The sequence below is a fragment of the Equus asinus genome, chromosome 23, assembly GCF_041296235.1.
Source record: "Equus asinus isolate D_3611 breed Donkey chromosome 23, EquAss-T2T_v2, whole genome shotgun sequence".
Lineage (NCBI taxonomy): Eukaryota > Metazoa > Chordata > Mammalia > Perissodactyla > Equidae > Equus > Equus asinus.
Window position 1 is genome coordinate 26,297,888 of NC_091812.1, and position 22,429 is coordinate 26,320,316.

At 41.8% G+C, this 22,429-nt stretch overlaps 1 protein-coding gene across 1 annotated transcript in view; it reads left to right on the top strand.

The window, feature by feature from the left end:
- The first annotated feature begins 2,049 nt into the window (after positions 1 to 2,049).
- The window catches only part of GNAQ (G protein subunit alpha q), a 299,634-nt gene continuing 279,254 nt past the window's right edge, over positions 2,050 to 22,429 (top strand). Inside the window, exon 1 of the mRNA XM_044767595.2 lies at positions 2,050 to 2,330. Coding sequence (XP_044623530.1) covers positions 2,195 to 2,330 — 136 coding nt within the window. The 5' untranslated portion in view covers positions 2,050 to 2,194. The remainder of the gene's footprint in view (positions 2,331 to 22,429) is intronic.

Here is a 22,429-nt window from a genome sequence, read left to right on the forward strand (position 1 = left end):
CGGCCAAGGTGAAATTTAATTATTTTCTAGACCAAATATCCTTTTAAAAAGGGAGCCTAAAATATAGATCTTATGTCTTGATGACTTGTTTTATCTAAATCCTGGCTTAGAGACAGAGTTTTGTGTGTGTGTGTGTGAAGGGTTAGAGGTAATGGCAAATGAAAGAAGATAGTCACACACCTGTCACCCAGGAACCCTGTGTGCATTCTTGACCTGTGACATAGGACAATCATGACTTGACTTTACACTCCGGATCAGCAGGTTGCACCAGAGACATCTCAGAGAAAACAGAAAATGTGTAAAAGGGATTCCCTTCTTAACATATCATATAATTTACTCTCAAGATCTCAGTTTCCATTAAGGTGGAAAGCAACATGAGTTTCACCTCTTGTAACTATTAGATCAAACAAAACCTGAATGAGCAAGGAGATTTTTCTGGCCATGTATCAGTCGTACATCACAACAAAACAAGCAAACAACAGTTTTAAGTAAACTGCCTCAATCCGAAGCGGAAAAACAAAATACTAGAATGAAATCTTGCTGGGGTGATCTTGGTTTTCCCATTTTTCTATTTTGTTTTTTCCTTTTCTTTTATTCCACATTATTTTGCATTTTCCCAGAAGTCATCCATAATTCAATCTCGGTCTAGAAGGGTCCATTCGATTACTTGGCTGCTAAACATCGTGCACCTTTTCAAAAACAAGAGGAGAGCTTGTAAAAACCAAAGCAAAACAAAAACACCGTCAATGACATGAAAAGTTGGAAGCTCTCAGGAGGCTCTTGGAAACCTGGGCAGCTTCATTTTTCTGCCCAGGATTTCGATTTCTCTCTCCAGTAACTTTGTGGTCAGTTTCGCCTCTTCGTCTCCCCCACCCCTCGGGCAACCAGTGACAATTCCTTTGCCCCAGTCGCACTTCACGAGGGTATCTTATTTTCCACGACTGAACTGGGGTCAGAGGGGCTGCGACAGACTTTCGAACCGCAGGGCGCTTTGGAAATAGGCTCGGGAGGCAATCCTGCAGCGGCTGCGGGCGGCCCCGCGGGGGCACCGGGCAGGGGGGCGCGACGCCAGGTGGGGCAGGGGCGCGCGGGGCCGAGGCCCGCGACTTCGCGGAGGGCCGGGCTGGTGGGCCGCGAGGCAGGCCGAGGCCGCCATATTCCTGCTCACCACGCCCGGGCGGCCGCCGGCAGCAGCAGGTTGGCGGCGGCCCCGCTCGCGGGAGTGGCCGCCGGCTCGCGCTGCGCCGCGGCGGCCCGACCCCCGCCCCGTCGCCGCCGGGGGCGGCCGTGACCGCTGCGCCCGCGGGCCCGGCGAGGGCGCGGGAGGCACCCCCAGCCCGAGGGCCGGCCGCGGCGGGGAGCAGCGCGGGCGAGGTGGGAGGCACCCGGGGAGGCGCGCGGCGGCGGCGGCGGCGGCGAGCCCAGGAAAGCCTCCCAGGAGGGGCGGGCGGCCCCGCCTCCCCGCTCCCTCCTCCGCGCCCACTCCCTCCCCCTCCTCCTCCTCCCGCCGCCGCCGCCGCCGCCACCGCCTCCCTCCCGGATCTGTGCTCCAGTTGAGAGAAAGAAGAAAATGTGTGTGTGTGGCGAGGGGGAGGGCGCGCGCTGAGCCGCGCTGCGCGCCTGGCAGTCGGGCCGGGTGGGCGCCGGGCGGAGGCGGGGGCGGGGGCGGAGAGCGCGCGGGGCGGTGGGCGCGGGCAGGGCCGAGAGCGCCCGAGCCAGCCGTGCCAGGCGGCGGCCAGCAGCCGTCGGCGGCCGCTCTCTGAGGGGACGCCCCGGTGGATGTGCTCTCGCCGCCGGGCGCAGGGCGTAGGGGAGCCTCGGCGGCGGCGGCGGCGGCGGCGCGGGGGGCGAGGCGGGCCGCCCGTTCCCGGGGAAGGAGGCGCGGGCGTCTGAGCGAGGCCGGGCGCCGCGGCCTTCCCTCGCGCCCCCCGAGCCAGCGCCCGCGGCCGCCTCCCGCGCCCGCCTCGCGCCTCCCGCGGCCCGAGCAGCCCGCTCCCGCCGGTCCCCCGGCCCCCCCGGTGGCCCCGGCCCTGGCCGCGGCCCCCGCGGCCGTCCCCCGAGCTCGTCCCGGACGCGCGCCCGGGCGGCGGGGCTCGGCGGCCGCCACTGCCTCGGGGGAGCGAGGGCGGGAGGGTGTGTGTGCGCGCGTGTGAGCAGGGGTGCCGGCGGGCTGCAGCGGAGGCACTTTGGAAGAATGACTCTGGAGTCCATCATGGCGTGCTGCCTGAGCGAGGAGGCCAAGGAAGCCCGGCGGATCAACGACGAGATCGAGCGGCAGCTCCGCAGGGACAAGCGGGACGCCCGCCGGGAGCTCAAGCTGCTGCTGCTCGGTGAGTGCGGCCCGGGGCCGGCCGCCGCGGGCCCTCCCGCCGGGCCGTGGCAACCTCCGCCCGCCACCCTCGGTCCCCCAGGTCAACTGCCCTCCGCGGCCCTCGCCCCTACCCTCCCGGGGCGCGCCCCCAGCCGATACCCGCACCGGCGCGGGCGCGCGCGCGCGTACACACACACACACACACACACACACACGCACGCACGCACACACACGGGTCGGGTTGGCCTTGCCCCGCGCCTCGGCGTGTGCCTTTCGGTGTCGCGGAGGGCTGTGCGTTCGGGGTGCGCGTTTATGTGCTGTGCATCTGCTAAATGGCAAATCATTTCGGGGGCGAGGCGCGCGGTGGGAAGGTGGGCAGAGGGCTTGAACTTCCACTGTGGCGGCCGCAGCGCCCGGCGGGGTGGTGGAGTGGGGAGCTGTGTGTGTGTGGCCCGAGGGTGGCGAGCGGAGCCAGGGTACGTTGGGGGATGGCGTGCGGTGGGGTGGCCTGTGTGCATTCGTTGTCAGTGCTTTCTGGGGTCAGGAGGGAATGGTGGAATGGTGGGCACACTCGCGGCTGGATTCTCCAAGGAGTGATGATGAGGGAGCCGAGTGGTTGGCCCTCCAAAGAAAGGAGTCTTATGTATTCGGGGGGCGGGGAGGCAAGCCCGAATGTGTCACACAAGTGCTGTTCTCTAGCCACCAGACCACCGAAAGGAGGGACTCAGAAGAGTTTCTTGACCAGTGCATGGTGACAGGCGTGTTTCTCGTCTGCACCATTCCTTCCAGATAAAGATGAGCGATAGGGGAGCGTTGTGTTGTGTGTTGACAGCCACGGGTATCTTTTGTTTAATGAGGCAACCCAGATGTAGGCCTGAATTCACAATAGTTACTACTGAAAACCAGTGCAGCCTCTCATTTACTCTCATGGAGACAAATAGAAACCTTTTGTTTAAAACGGACAACATTTTAATATCTTTGGAATCTGGGTTAGGAGGAAAACGGGAAGTGTACAGCAAAAATTTCCCTTTTATCTCTAAAAAAACCAACCCCTTATTCTGCCTTAACACCAAGTTAGTAAGAAAATGCCATTTCTCAAGTAGGAATTCGATTGATTATGATCTCTGAGAGAGTGTTCAGAATCAAGATCAGGGTTCACAAACAAGCCAGTGTGACATAACTCTGAGCTATTGTGGTAGGAAGAGCAAACAGCTTTGCAGTAACAGGCCTGAAAAATGTCTACACTTGTGTTCTGGATATTTGTGTGTATAATAAATACGTTCCTCAGACATTTCTGTAAGAAAAGGGTATTGTGTTGTCAGGATTTGAGAAGCCTGTATTTTCTTTCTTATCTTGAGCGTTCCATCTCCTGGTTCAAGGAACCAATTGCCTTTGGGACTGAACTGCTTATGAACTGGATCATTTATAAGAAGGAACAAAATACAGTGATCACGAATAGTTACAAATGGTTAATTCACATGCCATGCTCTGTGTCTTCATTTTGACCAGATTCAGTAAATGTGCACATGTTTATAAAGAGCAGAAGGCAAAATGCTGGATAAAGAAGTAGGCTTTAGGGAGTGAAGCCAGGGGAGGGGAAAACTGCCATTGGAAAATGAAGATCTTTTTATTTTTAATTTTTATTTTCATTTTGGGCTGCTTCTAATGGCTAAAAACGTGTAGTTGAATGTTTTCTGAATGCTCAAGATTGAGAAATAGAAAGGGCAAGAGAAATGTATAGAGTGTGTAAGTGCACAATTAAGGGGAAAAGCATGTGTTTTAGAGAGACTTAAGAACAGTTTCTGTTTTTCTTTGGCCCTGTTCACAGTCTTATTTGTTTCTGTTTTCTGTTTTGCTGGGAATAGGATATTTGAGGTCTCCCTAGCCAACTCTATTGCCTGCAATGTGACAGCTCTGTGTTCCAAGCAGCTGTGAGTTATAGCCCTGGGGTCTTTGTCAGTCTGAGGGCCCAGGTTTGAATGTCTGGGAGGAGGACTTTTGCGGAAATAGACATATATGGTTGCTTAACTACCTATTGTGTATTTAAATCACATACTGTGCTTTGAAAAATGAGCTTGGAGATAATTTTATGAGGAAAAAAATTAAAGTCAATCAGTTTTACTGCTAAAGCGGTGGTAGTTGGGGAGCTTTGTTTTTCTCTTATTAGATTTCACTAGGGTTTAATACAGCCCTGCCCCAACCCCCAAATATGGCCTGTTAGAAGTGGTAAGAAAAGATGGCTTTAATTTAGCACCTACATTCATTAGTAACACTTAAAATTTATGTAGCTTTCTGTTAGAAACATGATCCCTAGACATCATGTAAGAATTGCTACAGCTTCGTGTTCTGGGTATGTTGCTTTTGTAACAAAGCTCCTGCAATATCGACACTATCTATGTAGTAGATGCTGTATGCTAATAGTAGATTTGTGTGTGTGCATGAGCATGTGATTGCGTGATTTCTTGAGTCCAGGAGGGAAATGCTGGTTGATTGGAGGCAGGGAAGGTGTTGGCGAGGGGTTGGAGGAACTCCTGATGTGCTCCTTTGATGAGTGCCCTGACTCTTCTGGTTCCTTCATTCATTGAAACCATGCCTGTCCAAAGGAGGTCACAGGATGTCTCCTTTCACAGTTGAAAGTTTTACCACTATTTTTAACTTCTTTCTTTAAATTGAGGAATCACCTTAATATTGAAATGAAATTCAGTATGGAATTCTTATCCAAGTAGATTTTAGTTCAAAGCATGACGCCATTTTAATGGAAATGGATTTATCTGGCAGGGATAAAAGTGTGGACCCTTGTGTTTGTTCACATAATTATTTAATTTTATATATTGATAATATGGAGAAATTAGAAAGGGCAAATAGTAGTTACCTGCTTAGATGAAAGTATGGCAGTAAAATTTGGATCGTTTTGATACATATCCAGCAATGTGTTCCATATTCCACAGTACTTATATATTTTAATTTTTATTCTTTTTTTAAAAAAGAACCCAGACACCTTCCCCCTTAAATTCTGAATTCTTTTCTTGTCGTCTTTAACTTATTCATCTCTCAATTTATTTTTTTAGTGTTTATTTCTTTTGATACCACAAAGAAAAGTTTGTACTCTACATGTATGCAAGAGAATATGTTAACTTGGTTGATGTTTTTGTATACTTCTTAGTTGTAAAGTACATTATGTTTTCTTTAAATAATTAATATTCATTAATATTAATTAAATATTTCTATTGGTGCTACATGGACCACACTGTTTAATATTAATATGTGTTTAAATCTGTATAAAACAAGTGGTTTTGAATGTCTGCTTCCAGTCACAGGGACTCATCCTGAAATCTTTTTCAGTTCCTTGAAGATACATGTCTTCCCAATTAACCTGTTTTTATTTTGCATGTTTTTGAAATCTTTACTCTTCAGATTTTAATCGTCAAATAGGAAGATTTAGCAAACCTTGTTTATTGGTTAGATTCCACCTATTAAAAGCAGGCAAAGTTGAGGCCAATCTTAGATGGAAGAATGTATGTTCTTGATCTTCTAACTGAATTAGATATGTGATTATAGATTTTCTTCCTCTTTTAGACTGGCAGCTTACGAGGGTGGGGATTGTGTCTGTGTCGTTCACTATGAAATCCCAGCAGGTCCTAGCATAACGCCTAACTCGTAGAAGGCTCTCAATAAATATTTGTTGAGTAAGTTTATGACCCTTCTGGTAGCAATTGGGACCTTAAAATAATGAATAGAGACATGGAAATAGGTAATGTTTGTAATCTGTGGCAGATAAAATCATGATCTTCTTTAAAAAACTGTATGTAACTCTTTGAGCGGGTTGAATACAAATGCCTTCCAGGGTCGGAAGTGTTACTGTAAGATGTTAGATCACATATTGAACCAGTGGGTTACAGTTCTGCGCTGCGTGCATTTGGGAATGATAATAGTCATGCTTAAAGTATGAAAGTTTAAAGGAAAAAAAAAAGAAACCATTCCATATCTTGATTACTTTTTATCCTGTAGAAGCTCGTTTAACTCTGTCATCTTTTGCCATAAACGTTTCTCCATGAGTTACTCCCTCAGAGGGGATTTTAAAATTCTCTAGAGCACAGGTGGTAACAGATTTTTATGATTTCCCTATGTGATTACATGAGGACAACCACAATGATTAAAGATAGAATTTTAGGAATTGCAGATAGAACATTTTCAATTTGAGAGGCATACATTACTGAAAACTGTACAGTTACAGAGCAAGAAGGGACCTGGAAGGCTGGGAATGCTCTGGCATATTTAGACTGTATGGAGAGTTCATTCACACAGGTCTGGATAAAAGTACCTGCCCCTCTACCCCTCCTAGAGTTCACTGCAGGAAGAATGGGGATGCTGCTTGCCTGAATTGACTGTGAGGTTACTGGCTGTCTAGGATGGCTGCTCAGAACCACAGAATGGAAGCATCTCTCTAAGCAGCCCTAATAACAGCAGCTCCCTGGAAATACCAAAATATGGTGTTTATGAAGCTGCTTTAAGACCAACCAGTTTTATTTTTGCTACTCTTTTAGTTTCCAAGTGTTGATTATGTTTCTAAATGTCAAGATTTATTTGAGTGCATTTCCTCTTTTTTTTGAAATGAAGTACTTCTAGTTTATATCTGAAGAGTAAAGTGGAGCATCCCTCATAATAATTAAAAACTGTAGTTCTGAATATATAACAGAGACTTCAGAGTAAGATTTTTGCATTGAACCGTGTAGGTTCATTGTCTAGGTCTGCCATATAACTGTCAATCCTGTATTTACATGTCATTTCTTCATATGGGAACTTGGCTTCTATGAAAACCCTACTGAATAGTAAAATTATCCTGTGATATCTATTCAAATCTTTTTAGGTAAGTTTAGAAAGGAGAACAACAAGAGTAATTTAGTAGCCATTTTGTTTATTAGAAATAGATTTGATAGCCTCTTTTTCATAAGAAAAACCAAAACAGAACCCCCGCTATGCTTTATAGGAGATGGCTTATGTTCAGTTTTCAGAGATGCCTATTAAATATAGTTATGATTTTTATTACAGATGAATTTTTAAGGACCTGAAACAGCTTTTGCAGTTATGAGACTGCGTGCTATGCTAAACTTAGCAGGAAAAAAGGAACAGATTTTTCTTCATGATCCAGGCAAACTTATGCTTGAAAAGAAATGAACAGGATTTTCCAAGGATGATTCTGATTCCAGCCTTCATGTTAATTTTTCTTTAAGGAGAGGTTATTAGTTCTGTTGATATTAGTGGAAATGTTGATTGGGTGCTGTAGAGGGAAAATAGGGAGCTGAAAGGGAAGAGAGAGAAGCCATTTTAAGAAGGTTAGGATTGCTTTCTCCCTGAGAAGGTGGAGAGACTCTGTTTCCTCCAGACTCTATGTTTTGGGTTAAGGGAAATACAAGTATTTGTAGCGACAAATAAAGTCTAGTTTCCTGGTTGAAGGGGGAGGGTGGTGACGTTTTTAAAAGGAAACTTTTATAATGGCTTTTAAGCAATGTTAAAATCTCTGCAGAATTAGTCTTAGGGAAGTGTGAAATAGCAATAGAAGGTAGAATGTGTGATTGTTGGTAATTAAATCTGTGGCAGTAACTGGACTACAGTAAACAGTGAATGTTTTCTCTTGTTCTACCGAGTGGAGTAACATTAAAGAAAGAGCTGTTCTCAGACCCAAACACGATTTTGTGTGAACAGCTGTTACTAATAAAATTATAGGAAGCCGTTCGACGATCAGCTTTGATTTGTTAATGTTAGTGATACGTAAAAATCTGTCTTGATTTCTCATCTAACATGTAATAAAAAGAAAAAAGGACCTAAACATGCTGTTGGAAATGAGTTCATAAATTCTAGGTGGTCATGAATCTGAACTTTACGAACAAAAATAAACATCTGTATTGCGATACCGAGAACCAAAAATTGAATTCGCTAAATAGCTCTGGGTTTGACCTTTATACCTAGCCATAATTTCTGAAATCAGTGCTGAGTATTTTGTTAAAAACCTTTGTGGCTCAATGTTAAGAGTAAAATTAGTATTATTTAAAAATAAAGTTAGGATGTTTCAAGTTCATTTACTCAACAAACACTTGCCAGTTATTGGAAAATAAACGTTACCTCCAAATTTTTTACCAGGCATACCTTAGGAAAGAATAGTTGCATAGAGAATGCCTATCGAATGAACAAATATTAAGCACCTACTGTGTGCAAAATAATGTGCTATGTGAGTCCCTCCTTATTTCTTATTTGCAGGCAGGAAAGACTACAAGCTCTTCACAGTTCTTGTTTCACAGTCAACGCCCTGGGGCTGACATGTCCTTCTGTGTGTTATCCTGCCTGGCTTTGGCTTTTCTACTGGCTGTAAATACAAAGAAAAAGACAAAATCATCTGAAGGCCATTGTGGAAGCTTTCCGGGGATTACACAACTGGAGAAAGCAGATGATCTTGAGAATTTGAACTCCTGAGTTAGGTATATTATTTCCTTGGAGCGTATAATCTTTTTGCCTTAAACTATGAGAAACTGTGACCACTTGCTCTGTTTCTCTAAGTGGATTGGAAGCTCCATGAGGGCAAAGGTAGTGGCTGTTGTTTCTGTGTGTCTCAATGTAGCACAATTCCTTGCTCAATTTACAATGATTCTGTTGTCAGTAACTGGGGCTGTGGGCATAGGGGGTTGGGAGTAGGATGGGTAGCTGGATTCCCGAAAGAAAGGAGAGCAATTGAAGGAAGGGAATTTAAACTTCTTGCTTTCTTCTAAAGGGTGTCATCCATTTGCCACTCCTCTTTGCTGTTCTGTGGACCACCTGGGGCACAGTAAAAGGAATTCTGTTTTAAGGACGCAGTAGTCTTTGTCTCCTTTCCTGCTTCTCATTCATTCTTCAGCGAGATTGATTCGGTTGAACATTCTCATATTGTTTCAGGTTGAAAAGCCAATAGCAGTTTATCCAGCAGTTTGAATGAAAAATTGTCACATACACAAGTCATTTGGAATTTGGAAATTCCATGCACCTTTATTACAAGATTAATCTTGGATTGTGAGCAGTTTGACTACTTTAGAAACAAAGTACTTGTTTCAGGGAAGTGTATAATGGATTGTGGTGCGGTGGGGAAGAAGAATGTTATTAATGCCATTATATTTCTGAAACCTCACAGGAGGGAACAATAATTGATCCACAAATTAAAGAAAAAGCTAGAGTGAGACTTTTTGGCTCTGCTACAGGAAGTGAATAGTGATGTTTAGAAACATTCGTGTATATTTCTAAGAGAGAACCTCTCCTTTTTCCCTTTGGAGAAATGAAATTGTGAATTAATGATCTCTTCCCAAACTTTGACTTTTTTGATCACCTTCACTTGCTAAAAAATTGAAATAGATTTTTTGTTTTGCTTCTTTTTTATGTTAAAAAAATTTTTTTTGTCTTTTTTATTTTACATTTCCTTTTGCTGGAGAGACAGCCAGGAGATTGGTGGCGTCTTCCCTGTATTTCCTGGTGACTGCAGCTGACTAGTTCTTTCTAGAGAGAGATGCTTCCGTGTCTTACCCACCCATTATTCATTCATCCAGCTTGTATTTGCTGCAGGCCCCCCAAAAACCCCTTCCATGTGAATACCACCTACCTACTCACTCTCTCATCACAGCTCCCTTAGACAAGTGCTGGGAGGGGTTCCTTAGATTCTCTGGTGTGTGCATTTCTGTAAGATTTAGGGAACTTCCAAGTTGGTGCCTCCTTCAGCCATCATGTGGCTGTGAGCTGGTGCGAGGGGAAGTCGGGTACTATACTTTAAAAGAAAGACACTTGTGAATGTGCTTCTGGGAGATGATTAACTTTCTTTAGCAACACTTAGGTCTGCAAAACCAAGTATGTTGTTATTGAACAAAATGTGAAATTCTCCTTCCTTTTCCAGAGGGCAGAGACTTGAGATTGGTTCATGATCACCAGCAGAGACTTCGTGAGCCAGTGGTGGATAATCTCTCATGGGCTGCTGGATTTCAAAATAGGATGCAGCACATTTGCTAGAAGGGGAGAAAGTGCTGTCGGCCTGTCTTGAGCAACAGTGCATCTTCCTCATTTAATGATTTGAAGTCCCCATCTCGGTTACTTGAGGGCCTTAAAAGATCTCTTTCTAACTGCATTTCTCTCTAGATAGTTAGGGAAGGTGCCATTAGCAGTGGCCGTGGCTTTTGTTATGCCCAGTCAGTCTAAGTAGGTTTTTTGATTTATTTGTTTTTTTAAGGTAAAGGTGTCATGATATTTTCTTGCCGTGTGAGTTGATATTTTAGGCCCTGCACTCTTCAGAGCTCCTTCATTGTACGTTCTTTCTGCAGAAGGCAGATGCAGTTTTCCTCTTGTCCTAAAGAGCTGACCCATTTCCTGTGACTTGTTCTAATAATACAGGATGACTTTAATTCTTGTTCCTGGTTTGGCCTTAAAAGAATGCCAGGGTACGTGTTAAGCATTTAGCTCTCGAAATCTCATGATATATTTTTGAAAATTGGTAAATCATGCAAAAACAATGGCAGACTGGCTTTGTGAAAGTTTATTCGGCTGGATAATGAAATACTCCTTATGGCTCTGCCTCTTGCTTTAGTCATGTGTATCTTTTCCAAAGCCTGTAACTGAAAGGCAGTCAGCTACTCCTGCCCTGCCTCTCTGAACTAACCTGAGGGTGTTTCGTTCCTTTGCTCCTTTACTGTTTCTATAGAAACTTGAAGAAGGAAGAGATTGGACCACATCAGAGGGCCGTTCAAAGGTTGAAACTTTCTCTGCTTTTGCTCTGCAGTTTTGGCAAGCTCACCCCTGGACGAGGGGCCTCTCCAGGAGCGATGGGCTATCCCAGGAGGCATTGCCAGGTCTGGTGGACTCCTGGTGGCCCTCACTCTCTCTTCTTCCCCTTTGGAATAACTCCCAGCGCCCTGCAGGCAGCTCACAGTCCTGGGGAAGAGCCGTGAGGAGGGCTGGAGTGAGGAGGCATCAGCGAGTCTGTCCAGAGCCGTCCCTCATGCGCCTGGCATGCTGCTGATAGTTTCACTGCCTTCACAAGGCATGGTATCAAAAGCCTCCTGTCATATCAGCATGGGGGTTTTGCTTCCTGCAGGAAGGGCGATATCCTGGGAGGCGCAGAGGTGGAGCCTGAGAGGCAGTGTTCCAGGCTGCCCTGCTCAGGCCTGGGTGTTTTCTTAGATACCCTTAGGCAGCTACCTGTGACTCACTAATGCTACTGTTTTTTTTTTCTTTGCTTCATTGGGCTTTAAGCAATGCTTTTCATTTGCTTACAGATAATCTCTGCTGCCCAAGCCCGTTTCTGCCTTTGCAGCGAGAACAGGTTGGCCGTTTGAGCCTGGGCCCTGGGCGTGCCCCAGATGCCTTGGCGGAGCTTGTCTGGGGCAGTGTTTGTATTTGGAGTCAGCAGGTCCCTTTTCCAAACGTTCCAGGGAAGATTTAGAATTAACCCTTGGATAGACCATTTGTGTTCATTTCCTCTTCCATTACTGTGTCCATTTTTTTCCTTGGGGATTTCATTGAAACCAGAAGAGCAGGTAATGGTGGGCACATCCATAACATGATGTAAGGAATTCCATACTTTTTTGCTTTACAAGATATTTATATGTACCGATATATTAAAGTGGCCTTGGAACTGCCCTCAGTTGTCATGGGAATGATTGGAGAGACTTGAAGAAAGCAACTTCTTGTGTCCCTTGTCTGCATTCTAGAGAAAGCGCTCTAGGAGCAAAGAAGGAATAGCCAGACTCTCACCCTGGGTCTGGAGAAGCTCTGTTCCAGGAGCCCAGTTTCCCTGGAGGTGCCAGGCAGCTGTTTGGCATTCCTCACCTCGACTTTCCTCCTGGCCCATGGCCTTCTGCTTATTATCTTATCAGCTTCTGGCTCACCTACCTTGATCTGGGATTTGGAGTTAGACAGGTACAGGGAGCGGTCCTGCGAAGGAGAGTAATGGGGGATCTGGGGCTTGGCAGGGCAGAGGGTGTTGTTGCTGGTAGGGGTGGTGCAGCCAGGTCTTCGTTAGGCTCTGGAAGGAAGGAAAGGAGAGTGAAGGAGAGGTGCCCTGCGCGTTTGCTTGACGTCTTTGATCAGGAAGAGCCAGGCCAACGCGACTTCCTCTTGTCAGCAACCCTGCCCTACTGCATTTCTTCATTATTGTCACGTCTGCTGTGTCCTTCTTCTCCTAGATCGTGGGTTGAGAGATGAGCAAGTGTAGAAGTCTGGGTTGTGTGGGAGTTTTTGTTGCATGCCCTCTCCTGTGCTTTTGACCCCCGGGGTGGTTAGGTAGACCAAGCTCAGACCTCATGTCACGCAGTGTCTTGAGAAGAACCATTCACATGTTAAGAAGAAAATTTACATGGCTGCTCTCTGTTTTTTCCAGTCAGCTGTTTAAGGTGATAGAAAAGCATCTATTACTGTATTGAGAACTCTGCTAATCTGGTGATAGGTTAGTAGGATGTCTCTTGACAGATCCTTGTCCAGGAAATCTGCTTTTCCTACAATAGAGCATCTTTCACTCGCCCAAGGCAATAAGTAGATAAGTAGCATCATGAGATATTCTTGCCAAGTGGGTTCATGCTCAGATGGAGGCATGTAATATAGAAGTAACTTTGTAATTTTTAGCTGAGAGAGGCAGTTATCAATTGGATATGTTCTCTTACGAGCCGAGCCGTTCACATTCTGGGCTATCATATCCACGCCTGGGGAGTAGATTATTCAAGGCTATTTCCAATTATGACCAACATTCAAAATGAGCTGCGTTTGTCCATGATAGAATTGACGTAAGAGGATTTCTTGACTCACAATGTAGGCAAATAGGTTTTGAATAATTTGAATAATTTGTGAGCAGAACTAGGGAATGCTGAAACAAAAGATACTTGCAATCAATCTCTATTTTTATTCCTAGTTACTTCTTAATGGGTAAGGAACGAATGAATTGCCATACTACTGGCTCCTCTTGGAGCCAAGCTTGGATCAGACATGGCTTCTGGGCATGGAAGGGCCTTGATGTGTTCAAGGACTTGAATGGGATGTCCTCTGAACATCCTAGTTTCTCCTATTATGTGTTGGGTCACTGTCGAAGATGTTATCCAAAGCACATTAGAAATAACTGAAAAATTTTAGACACATACCATCTCTTATAATGAGTCCCCCAAGTTTCCCATCTGCTGTGAGAGAAGATAACCTGTGTGTTGCTTGATCAGTTTCTGATAAACAATTTTTATTTCTCCATCCATGCAGTTCTTGGCAAAACATTGCATTTAGTGAAGGAAATCATAGGAGAAATGATTTCTTTAGGGGAAATCTTGACTCCACATATATTTTCACAAAAATCACCAGCTATGTCCTTTGAGAAACACCTTTTCTATAAGGCTTTCTGTTCCAGGTCATACTTACTGTAGGAACAGAGGTTCTTCGCTAGAGTTTTTCTAGTCGCTAGAGTCTATCTGTGAATTGCTACTCACATTACAGTGTTTTCTTTCCAGAATTAATTAATGCATTGTGCATCCTTAGTACTGAATCACTGGGTCACACAGTGATTTATTTTTTCTATTAAAAAATATTCTTCCTTTATATTAATATAATATATCTTCAAGCAGTATGCTACTGCCTGAATTTATATTGTATTCTCTTTTTGGAATGAAATAAAGGAGAGCGCTTGAGATATATGTCCTCTGGTGGTATGGTTACTTTTTAAAATAGTAAAGTTTAATAGTGAGAAAAACTATTATATGTAATAGACAAAGTTTGAGTCAAGAAGTGTATATTTTCTTCCACGTAAGAATTTTCTTACATTCTTAAGAAATAAATTATATTGTTTTATGTTGGCCTTCAAAAGAATAACAGTCCATTCTATGTTAATAACATTTTTTATTTTTGTTTTTCAGTGATTTTGAAATTTTACAAATAATGCAATATGTTTTTAGACAAAGGTTTTAAAATTTATTCATAAATTTATCCAAAATGTACCAATCTAATATAAGAAACATGGGTTTTTTTTTTTTTTTGAGGAAGATTAGCCCTGAGCTAACTGCTGCCAATCTTCCTCTTTTTGCTGAGGAAGACCGGCCCTGAGCTAACATCTGTGCCCATCTTCCTCTACTTTTTTATATGTGGGATGCCTACCACAGCATGGCTTGCCAGGCGGTGCCATGTCCACACCTGGCATCCGAACTGGCAAACCCCAGGCCGCCGAAGTAGAACATGTGCCCTTAACTGCTGCGCCACTGGGCCAGCCCCTGATTTTTTTTGTATGTTCTTTTCTAGTTTTATTTTTGTATCTTTCTTGCATAGGTGTAATCATACTGTACAATTTAACATTATGCTGTAAGCATTTTCTCTGTGGCTTTATAGACTTCATGTTAAAATTTGGAATTGCTGTATAATTTTCTAGTAGAGGATATTTATTAATTTGTTTGCTTACTCCGTTTTTTTAAGGACATTCAGGCTTCTCCCAGTGTTTCAATTTGAAAATAATGCTGTGATGAAGTTCTTGGTGAAGATAGCATTTTTTTAAGCAAATACTTCTGTTAGAATAGATTAATAGAAATGTTATTTCTAGGTCAGAGGATATGAAAAATTTTATTACTCGTGACTACACACACCTAAAACATATTCTGAAATGATTGTATACAATTTGCAACATCATGAGCAATGTTATGAGAATATCAATAAGTTAGCAGGCAAAAAATGGTACATAATTAAAAAAATTTCATTTATTTGATCACTAGTAAGAGTGATCATTTTCCCATATGTTTGTTCCTAGTTGAATTTCTTATTTTGTAAGTTGTCTCTTCATTTCCTTTGCCTGTTTTTGAGCTCTGAACGTACAAATGAAATTAGCCTTTTTCATATTTACTGCAAATAACTTAACCCCGGTCTGTTGTTTTTCTTTTTCTTTGTTTTGTGTAATTTAAAACAGAAGTTTTTAATTACTTTGAAGCCAAATCTGTTGATCTTTTGCTAATCTCTTTTAAAATAAAAATCGACAGCTGGTTTAGATACTCCCTGACAGCCAGATTTACTGCTATTGTTATGGGCGAAACTTGACTGAATGTAGTGTTTACACATGACTGTTGTATGATTTTTCTTTTAAAAGGAAACTGAAATACAGACACGCATGTCAGTTCACATGATCACAGATTATACAACATAAGCTGTTCTGTATGTAATGGATTTTTTATCCTGTGATATGTAGTGGATGTCTTGCCGTGTTAATATTAATCTTTTATGTCATATTTATGGCTTTGTAGTGTTCCAGTGTATGTTTTGGGTTCCAGTGTGTTTTGAGTCATACAGTGGTGTGCTGCAGGTACTTGCACCTGCTCTTGAAAGCCAGCTGTACACCTTTCTTCTCAACTCTGTGTTCAGTGACTTCATTTTGGTAGCTTGAAATCAGCCATGGTGGTAGTATTTACACCATAGAAATTGGCAAATGCTATGAATCAGGGCTTTCCCCCCCACCCTGGCAGAACTAGTTGTTAAATATTTGCCACTGCACCACCATTTATACCTGATCCCGATTGATGGATATTGAGTTTAATTTCATTAAAAAAATCGTAGAATCAATGCTCCAGTGACTATTGTAGGGAATCCATCTTTGTACACATGTGTGATTGACCCTTCAGATAAGTTCTCAGAGTTGGCACGTCAGCCAAATGACAGGCTCATTTTAATTTTTGACACACGTCAGTACCCTACATTTCAGAAAGGTGGTATTGGTTTACTTTCCACCTCTAGTTTGTGTTAGTGACTATTTTGGCACATCTTAGCTATTATTAGATTTTTGTCAATCTAGAAAAAAAACGATCTATTTATTTGTATTGTATTGACTTCATTTCTATTATAGTCTTTATTTTCTTTTCTGAACTGCCTATTTAGAAAAGTAATTAACAAATGCCTCAATTTATTATTTAGTTAGGTTTTTAAAAATCACTTTTATTTTCAGCTTTATTAACTTAGATATTTCTAGAAAATTGACCATTTTATCTATGGAAGGATGGAATGCCCTAGGAAGACTGTCTCTAAGGGAAAAAGGAAATAGAACCGATAAGATTATATGACAGGTTTGACTGTGCAAAATTGTTCTGAAACGCAAAAGTTTTTAATTTTGATGAAGTCCAGTTTATCTGTTTCTTCTTTTGTTGCTTATGCTTTTGGTGGTGTATATAAGAAACCATTGCTAAATCCAAGGTCACAAAGATTACCTCTCTGTTTTCTTCTGAGTTTTGTAGTTTTAGGTCTTAAATTTAGGTCCTTGACCCACCCTGACTTGATTTTTGTATGTGTTGTGCGGCAGGCTTCCGACATCATCCCTGTAGAAGTGGAGAATGTCCCAGCACCATTTGCCGGAAAGACAAATTCTTTCTCCACTTCATGGTCTTGACATCTTGTTTTTTATTTATTTTTGCCTTTATTACTTTGTTTCTTGCAATTCTCTAGGCTTATTTGGTTGTACCTTTTCTATTTTCTTGAATTAAAGTTCTTAGATTATTTTAGTATTTTCTTGATTTGAATTAAAAGTGTTTAAAGCTTTGAATTTTTCTACTTGTTGCTATGTAGTGTTCATAGCATTCTTTTACACACATTCTTAAATTATGATTTTGATTTTGATCTCTGAACCAGGGTTAAGGTACTTTAAAATTTTCCAAGTGGTTGTGATTTTTTTCCCCGCCTTTGTTATTTATTCCCAGTCTTACATCAATTTTGATAGGAGAATGTGGTCTGAACTGTTTTTACTTTTTGGAATTTATTGTAGCCTAATATATAGTCAATTTTTGTTCTGTGGATACATAGAATATATACATGTGTATATATAGTAAGACATAAATATGTGTTATTTAACTTTATTGTTTTATTTGTGGTGAATCTATTTATATTGTGAGTCCGCCAAGTACTGAGAATCGAGCTGAAGTTGTTCGTTATTCTCGGTGTTTATGGCAATTTCTCCTATTTCCAGAAAATTTTGCATTATATATGTAAGTACTACTCTGTTTTGAGGTACCTAAAAAATGTCCTTGAGAATTAAATTTTCAGCATTATAACATTACCTTTTCAACAGTTAATGCTGTTGTATCTTGAATTCAGCTTTGTTGGGTATTGACGTGGTTCTTTTGTTCCTATTTGCTTGGTGTGTTTCTCCACTTATTTTCAACTATTCTTAATCTCTTTGTTGTTGTTCCTCTTTGAGTTTTTTTTCTTTTTAAAGATTGGCACCTGAGCTAACAACTGTTGCCAATCTTCTTCTTTTTTATTTTTTCTTGCTTTTTCACCCAAATCCCCCCAGTACATAGTTGTGTATTTTTTGTTGTGGCATGTGGGATGCCGCCTCAGCATGGCCAGACGAGTGGTGCCACGTCCGTGCCCAGGACCGAACTGGTGAAACCCTGGGCCGCCGAAGTGGAGCACACGAACTTAACCACTTGGCCACGGAGGTGGCCCCTGTTTTTGTTTTTTTAACCTTGGCCTAAGAGTCTTTTTCCTTAGATAGGTCATGTTATTTTACTTACACTTGTTGAGATAATAGATGTGGTTATTTTTTTGCATCTCATTTCTGTTGTCTTTTATTGATTTCTGGCCGTTGTCTCTCCCTCCGCCTTCCTTCCTCCCTCTTTCCCTCTCTCCCTCCTCTGATATTTGGTTTGTATTGGATTTCTTATTGTGTTTTCTGTCTCTGGTAATTTGAAAGGTATGTAGTCTGCTATTAATTTTACTATTGGTCATCTATATAACTTTTAGTAGTATTCTTCAAGTTATGTTTTTCAGTTTATCAGCTTCAGACTGTGCACTGGTATTTATCGTGTGCCTCCCATGCACAGTGGAGAAATCTGTTCATCTATTAACAGGGGTTGGGAAACTTTTTATGTAAAGGGTCAGATGGTAAATATTTTTGGCTTTTGGGCCCATATAGTCTCTGTTGCAACTACTCAACTCTGCCGTAAACACTTTGTTAATGAACAAATCTGGCTATGTTCAAATAAAATTTTATTTACCGAAACAGCCAGCAAACTGGATTTGGCTCTCTGGCTGTAATTTATCAACCCCTGATCTATATTACTTCCATTCTCTGCTTTCCCTGGTGTTTTATTTGCATGTTCTGAACTTGTTTCACTCGTGTCTGTAATAGACAACTTAGCCATGCCAGACTTAAAATAGTTCTTTAGATCTTAACGGTTAGTGATAATATTAATGTTTTATTTTATACAGATTTTATTTTCTTTAACTGTCTTCTCAGAGACAACACTGAGCGTTTTGAATGATAAAACTTTTAAGCTAGACTTGTCCCACAGCTAAGGACATTTTTCTGAAGGTTCAGGTCTGTCCCTGTAACTTACTGGTGGTCATTGAAAGGTTAAACATGTAGAAAACTCAAGTTATCTTAGTTTGACTATAAAAAGGACATTTGTGTCAGATGGAATGAGAAGTGTGCATGGCATTCAAGATCTTTTCCATGCTCATCGTTTTAATCCACGTTTCCTCTGCCCTGCTCTTCCCTCGGGTCGCAGCTCGCTGACTCCTCTGATGCAGCCTGTCTACTCTCTTAATCCTGGGATGGTTTGCTCTTTTTCTGTTCATCTTTGCTGGCATCAAGTTAGCGTTTGATCTTGCAGCCTGTGTGATCTTCAGCATTTCAAAGTTGGTTCTATAGTTTTTGCAGACTTCATACATAGAGCTAAGTTATTTTCACACTTTTAAAAACTCTTCATCCTTTGATTTCATATTTGATACCTGGGACGATCCCAGGGAATCATTTCTAGTCAAGCCTAAAGAAACTCTTCCAAGTATTTTGTTGTGTGTATTGCTTATTTATTATTCAGTTTTCTTTCCAAAATTTTAGTATTATATATACTTGTGCCTGCAGTTAAAACTACATATTTAGCATTAATTCTGTGTTTAAAAAAATGCTTATTGCCAGATATTTCTTCTCTCAGTTTCTTTAATTGTATGCTCTTCTTTTTCATTTGCCTATGAATTGACTGAATTATACCTTCAGATTGATTTTTCACAAAGGGACTTGGAGGATCTGTTTTCTGAGTTCTTGTGTCTTTGAGAATGCCTTTCTGTGGCATTCACATGTTAACAACAATGTGCGTGGATATAGAATTCTTGGATTACAGCTCTTTTCTGTCTGCATTGCTTGCGCCGTGGTGGATGTTGTTCCATCGTTTCCTGACGTCTAAGTTCGATGAGAAGTCTGCAGTCAGCCTGAATATTTTTTCTTTGTGATTTGCTTTTTCTGTTTGGATGTTTCTTTCTTTAACGTGGAAGCTTAATAACTTCACCAAGTTATGCTTCAGTGTTTTATATTCTTTATTATTTGTCCTGAAGCACTCTGAACTAATTCCATCTGTATATTTATTCTTTCATTTTAAGGATTTCCCCCAGTTTATCACTGAATATTTTCTCTGTTCCAGGAATTTTTTTCTTCTCTGGGAACACCAATCATTCATTTATTGGATTTCTGTCGTTTCTCTACCCAAACTGTCAACTTCCCTCTAATAGCAGAAAAATGTCTCCATTCTTTTTCTTGTGTGATTTTCTCCAATTTCTTATCTGCAGCATTGATTTGGCAGTGGTAGGCATATAAATGTCAAGTGCTAACAAACAGGTTTTGAATGACTGAGGTGCCTGCTGTACATTTTTGATGCTTCAAATTCACTTTTAAGTTCTGCAATACCATTATTTTTTTCTCCTTATTTCCTTTCTTAGCTCTGACAGTTTCTTTCTACCTTATTCTATTTTTTAATTTCCTATTTCACACAGTCCCCATTTTCTTGATGGTACAAAGCAATGGTACTCTAATTTTTTCTTCTGTTTCCCAGAGTAAATCTTCCAAAGTAGTCTTCTCATTTTTCTTTTTGCGTGTTCTGTGCCTTTATTTTTTCTTAGAAGTGTTCCAAATTTTGTCTGACCCTACAAAAATAGTGTGGGTGGAAACTCATTGACTTCCTTCCCTATCTGTCGTGGGTCTGTTTGTGTCTTTCCCTTAGCGCTTAAGCTGGAGGACTGGAAGGTGATGGTATATATTCTATTTTGAGCTATTCTGTTGTCTTTGTAGGGTGGTAGGGAGGGCTCTGTGGCAGTGGGCAGCTTCAGTCTATGAGGCTTGCTGCTTCTTAATTTTGTTGTTTTATATTGCTGGTTCCACTTGTCCTCTTTTGGGTGAGCCAGCCACTTTGATGAGAAATTGTTCAGAACGGTGCCTTGCTGTTTATGGAATTTTTGTTCTGTGCATTTATGGAGTATATTTCTCTGCATTCTTTAGACCACCTTGCAAAGTAGGTGTGCCTTTGGCCCTCAGCCCTGCCAGGTCAGAGGGAAAAGCAGGATCGGTTGGCTGTATGGTCTCTTTTCAGCCCCTCCACTACTAGTATAGGTAGGAATGTGTGTTCCGATACGATGTTACTTATTCTTCCACGTTGGGGGATGTCAGGGAGTCTTTGAGAACCTTTGCCTCTTGCTTCCCTCATCACTGAACTATTTTACAAACCGAAGAGCTGTGTATAGACCCGCAGGAGGTCCTCTGTTTGGTCCATTTGTATTGCTCCTGGTTGATAAGGCCTTTGCTATTATTAACGTAGATGAGGTTTTCTCTCTACTTTTTTTCTTTTTGTACAGTTTGAGGGGTAGAAAGGAATTTATTATTGTTGTTGTTTAGAGCACTTTGCCTGCTTTCCAGGAAGTCTGCTTTATGAGTCTGGATGACTGTAATTAACACATGTGAAGTCTTTCATAGAGAGTTATAATTATAAAACCTCAGTTAAGAATGGGCTTTAAAGTCCAGGCTTGCACCTTATACTTGAGTCACTTCTGTAACATCCCCCAATTTATTGTTAGTTTTTTCGCCTCTACATTCAGTGGTGGGAACATCATCCCCTGAGAGGAATTAATTCTCTTTGGTCATCTGTGTTTGTTAGAAAATTGTCGTACATTAAGCTGAAGTCTGTCCTGAAACTAGTTTCAGGATCCATCCCTTGGGGATACTGGGACACTGGGACACACTGGAACACATCTACTTTTCCAAATAATTGAAGTTGGCCTCATGACACTCCTGGGGCTGGCTTTCTTCTTTTTCTGAAACACTGTGAGTTCTTTCCATCATTTGTCATAGGGCAGGAATAAAATCTTGACCTTTATCATCCTACTTGTTTTCTTCTTAAAAAAAAAAAAATAGCCATAATGGAGCCTAGCACTTGAGGTGTGGTTTTATGAAGTCAGAGAAGATAATATTTCTGTATCTTGTCCTTAACTCAGATACACGTGACTCCAGAAATCTTTGTCATTTCTAAATAAATCAACCTAAGAAATATAGCAGAGGGCTTCTATGACTTTTCTCTACCAGTACCTTGATTGTTCTAATTTGCTTTTTTCAATGCAGTGTTATATTGCTAGCCTTGTTTTTGACCTGTGGTTGTCTATGATCTGCATATGGTCCTCTACATTTTTGCGTTTCCCTTTATCATGTCTTTATTTGTATGGATTTCTTTTTTCAATTGCCAAGAGTACTTATTCCTATTGAATTTCATCCTGATTCTGTGGGAACATCCTTCCAAGGTCAAGATCATTTAAACTTTTGTTCCAAATTCTAGCATTTGTAGTCCTATTCAGTTCATTCTCAGAGGAAAGTAGATGAACCTATTACAGTAAGATTCTTGAAGAATTACCTCAGGAAAAAAGAAGTATTTTTGTTAATACTGTCAGTAAAGATATGGAAGATAGTAGATTTCAGGACAGATACCCATGGTCTGTCATTCAATATGAATCTCCAGTTGATTCTGCGTCTTTTTATTACTTTTTTGTTTACTTGCCTAAAAGATGTAAAGCCACAAATATGCTCCCTGAATTTGACCTTTGTATTTAATTTGTGTTGGTATAAAAGGGAATGAGAAATTAAGAGAAGGTAAATGTGCTCTTCCTTCCTTGACTGTGACCTCGTCTCCTATCACAGAAGGATATGAGGTTGCTCTGCCTAAGTGGCCCCTCACACATCATGGCCTTGTGTGGGGTGGAGGGCGGAAGCACCCTTGGCATTGCACATTGTGGGTGGTCTGCTTTAATCTCTCTTACATCCTGAAGTTTAGCTTGCCGACCAATTTATAACGGCCACGATCTTTACGG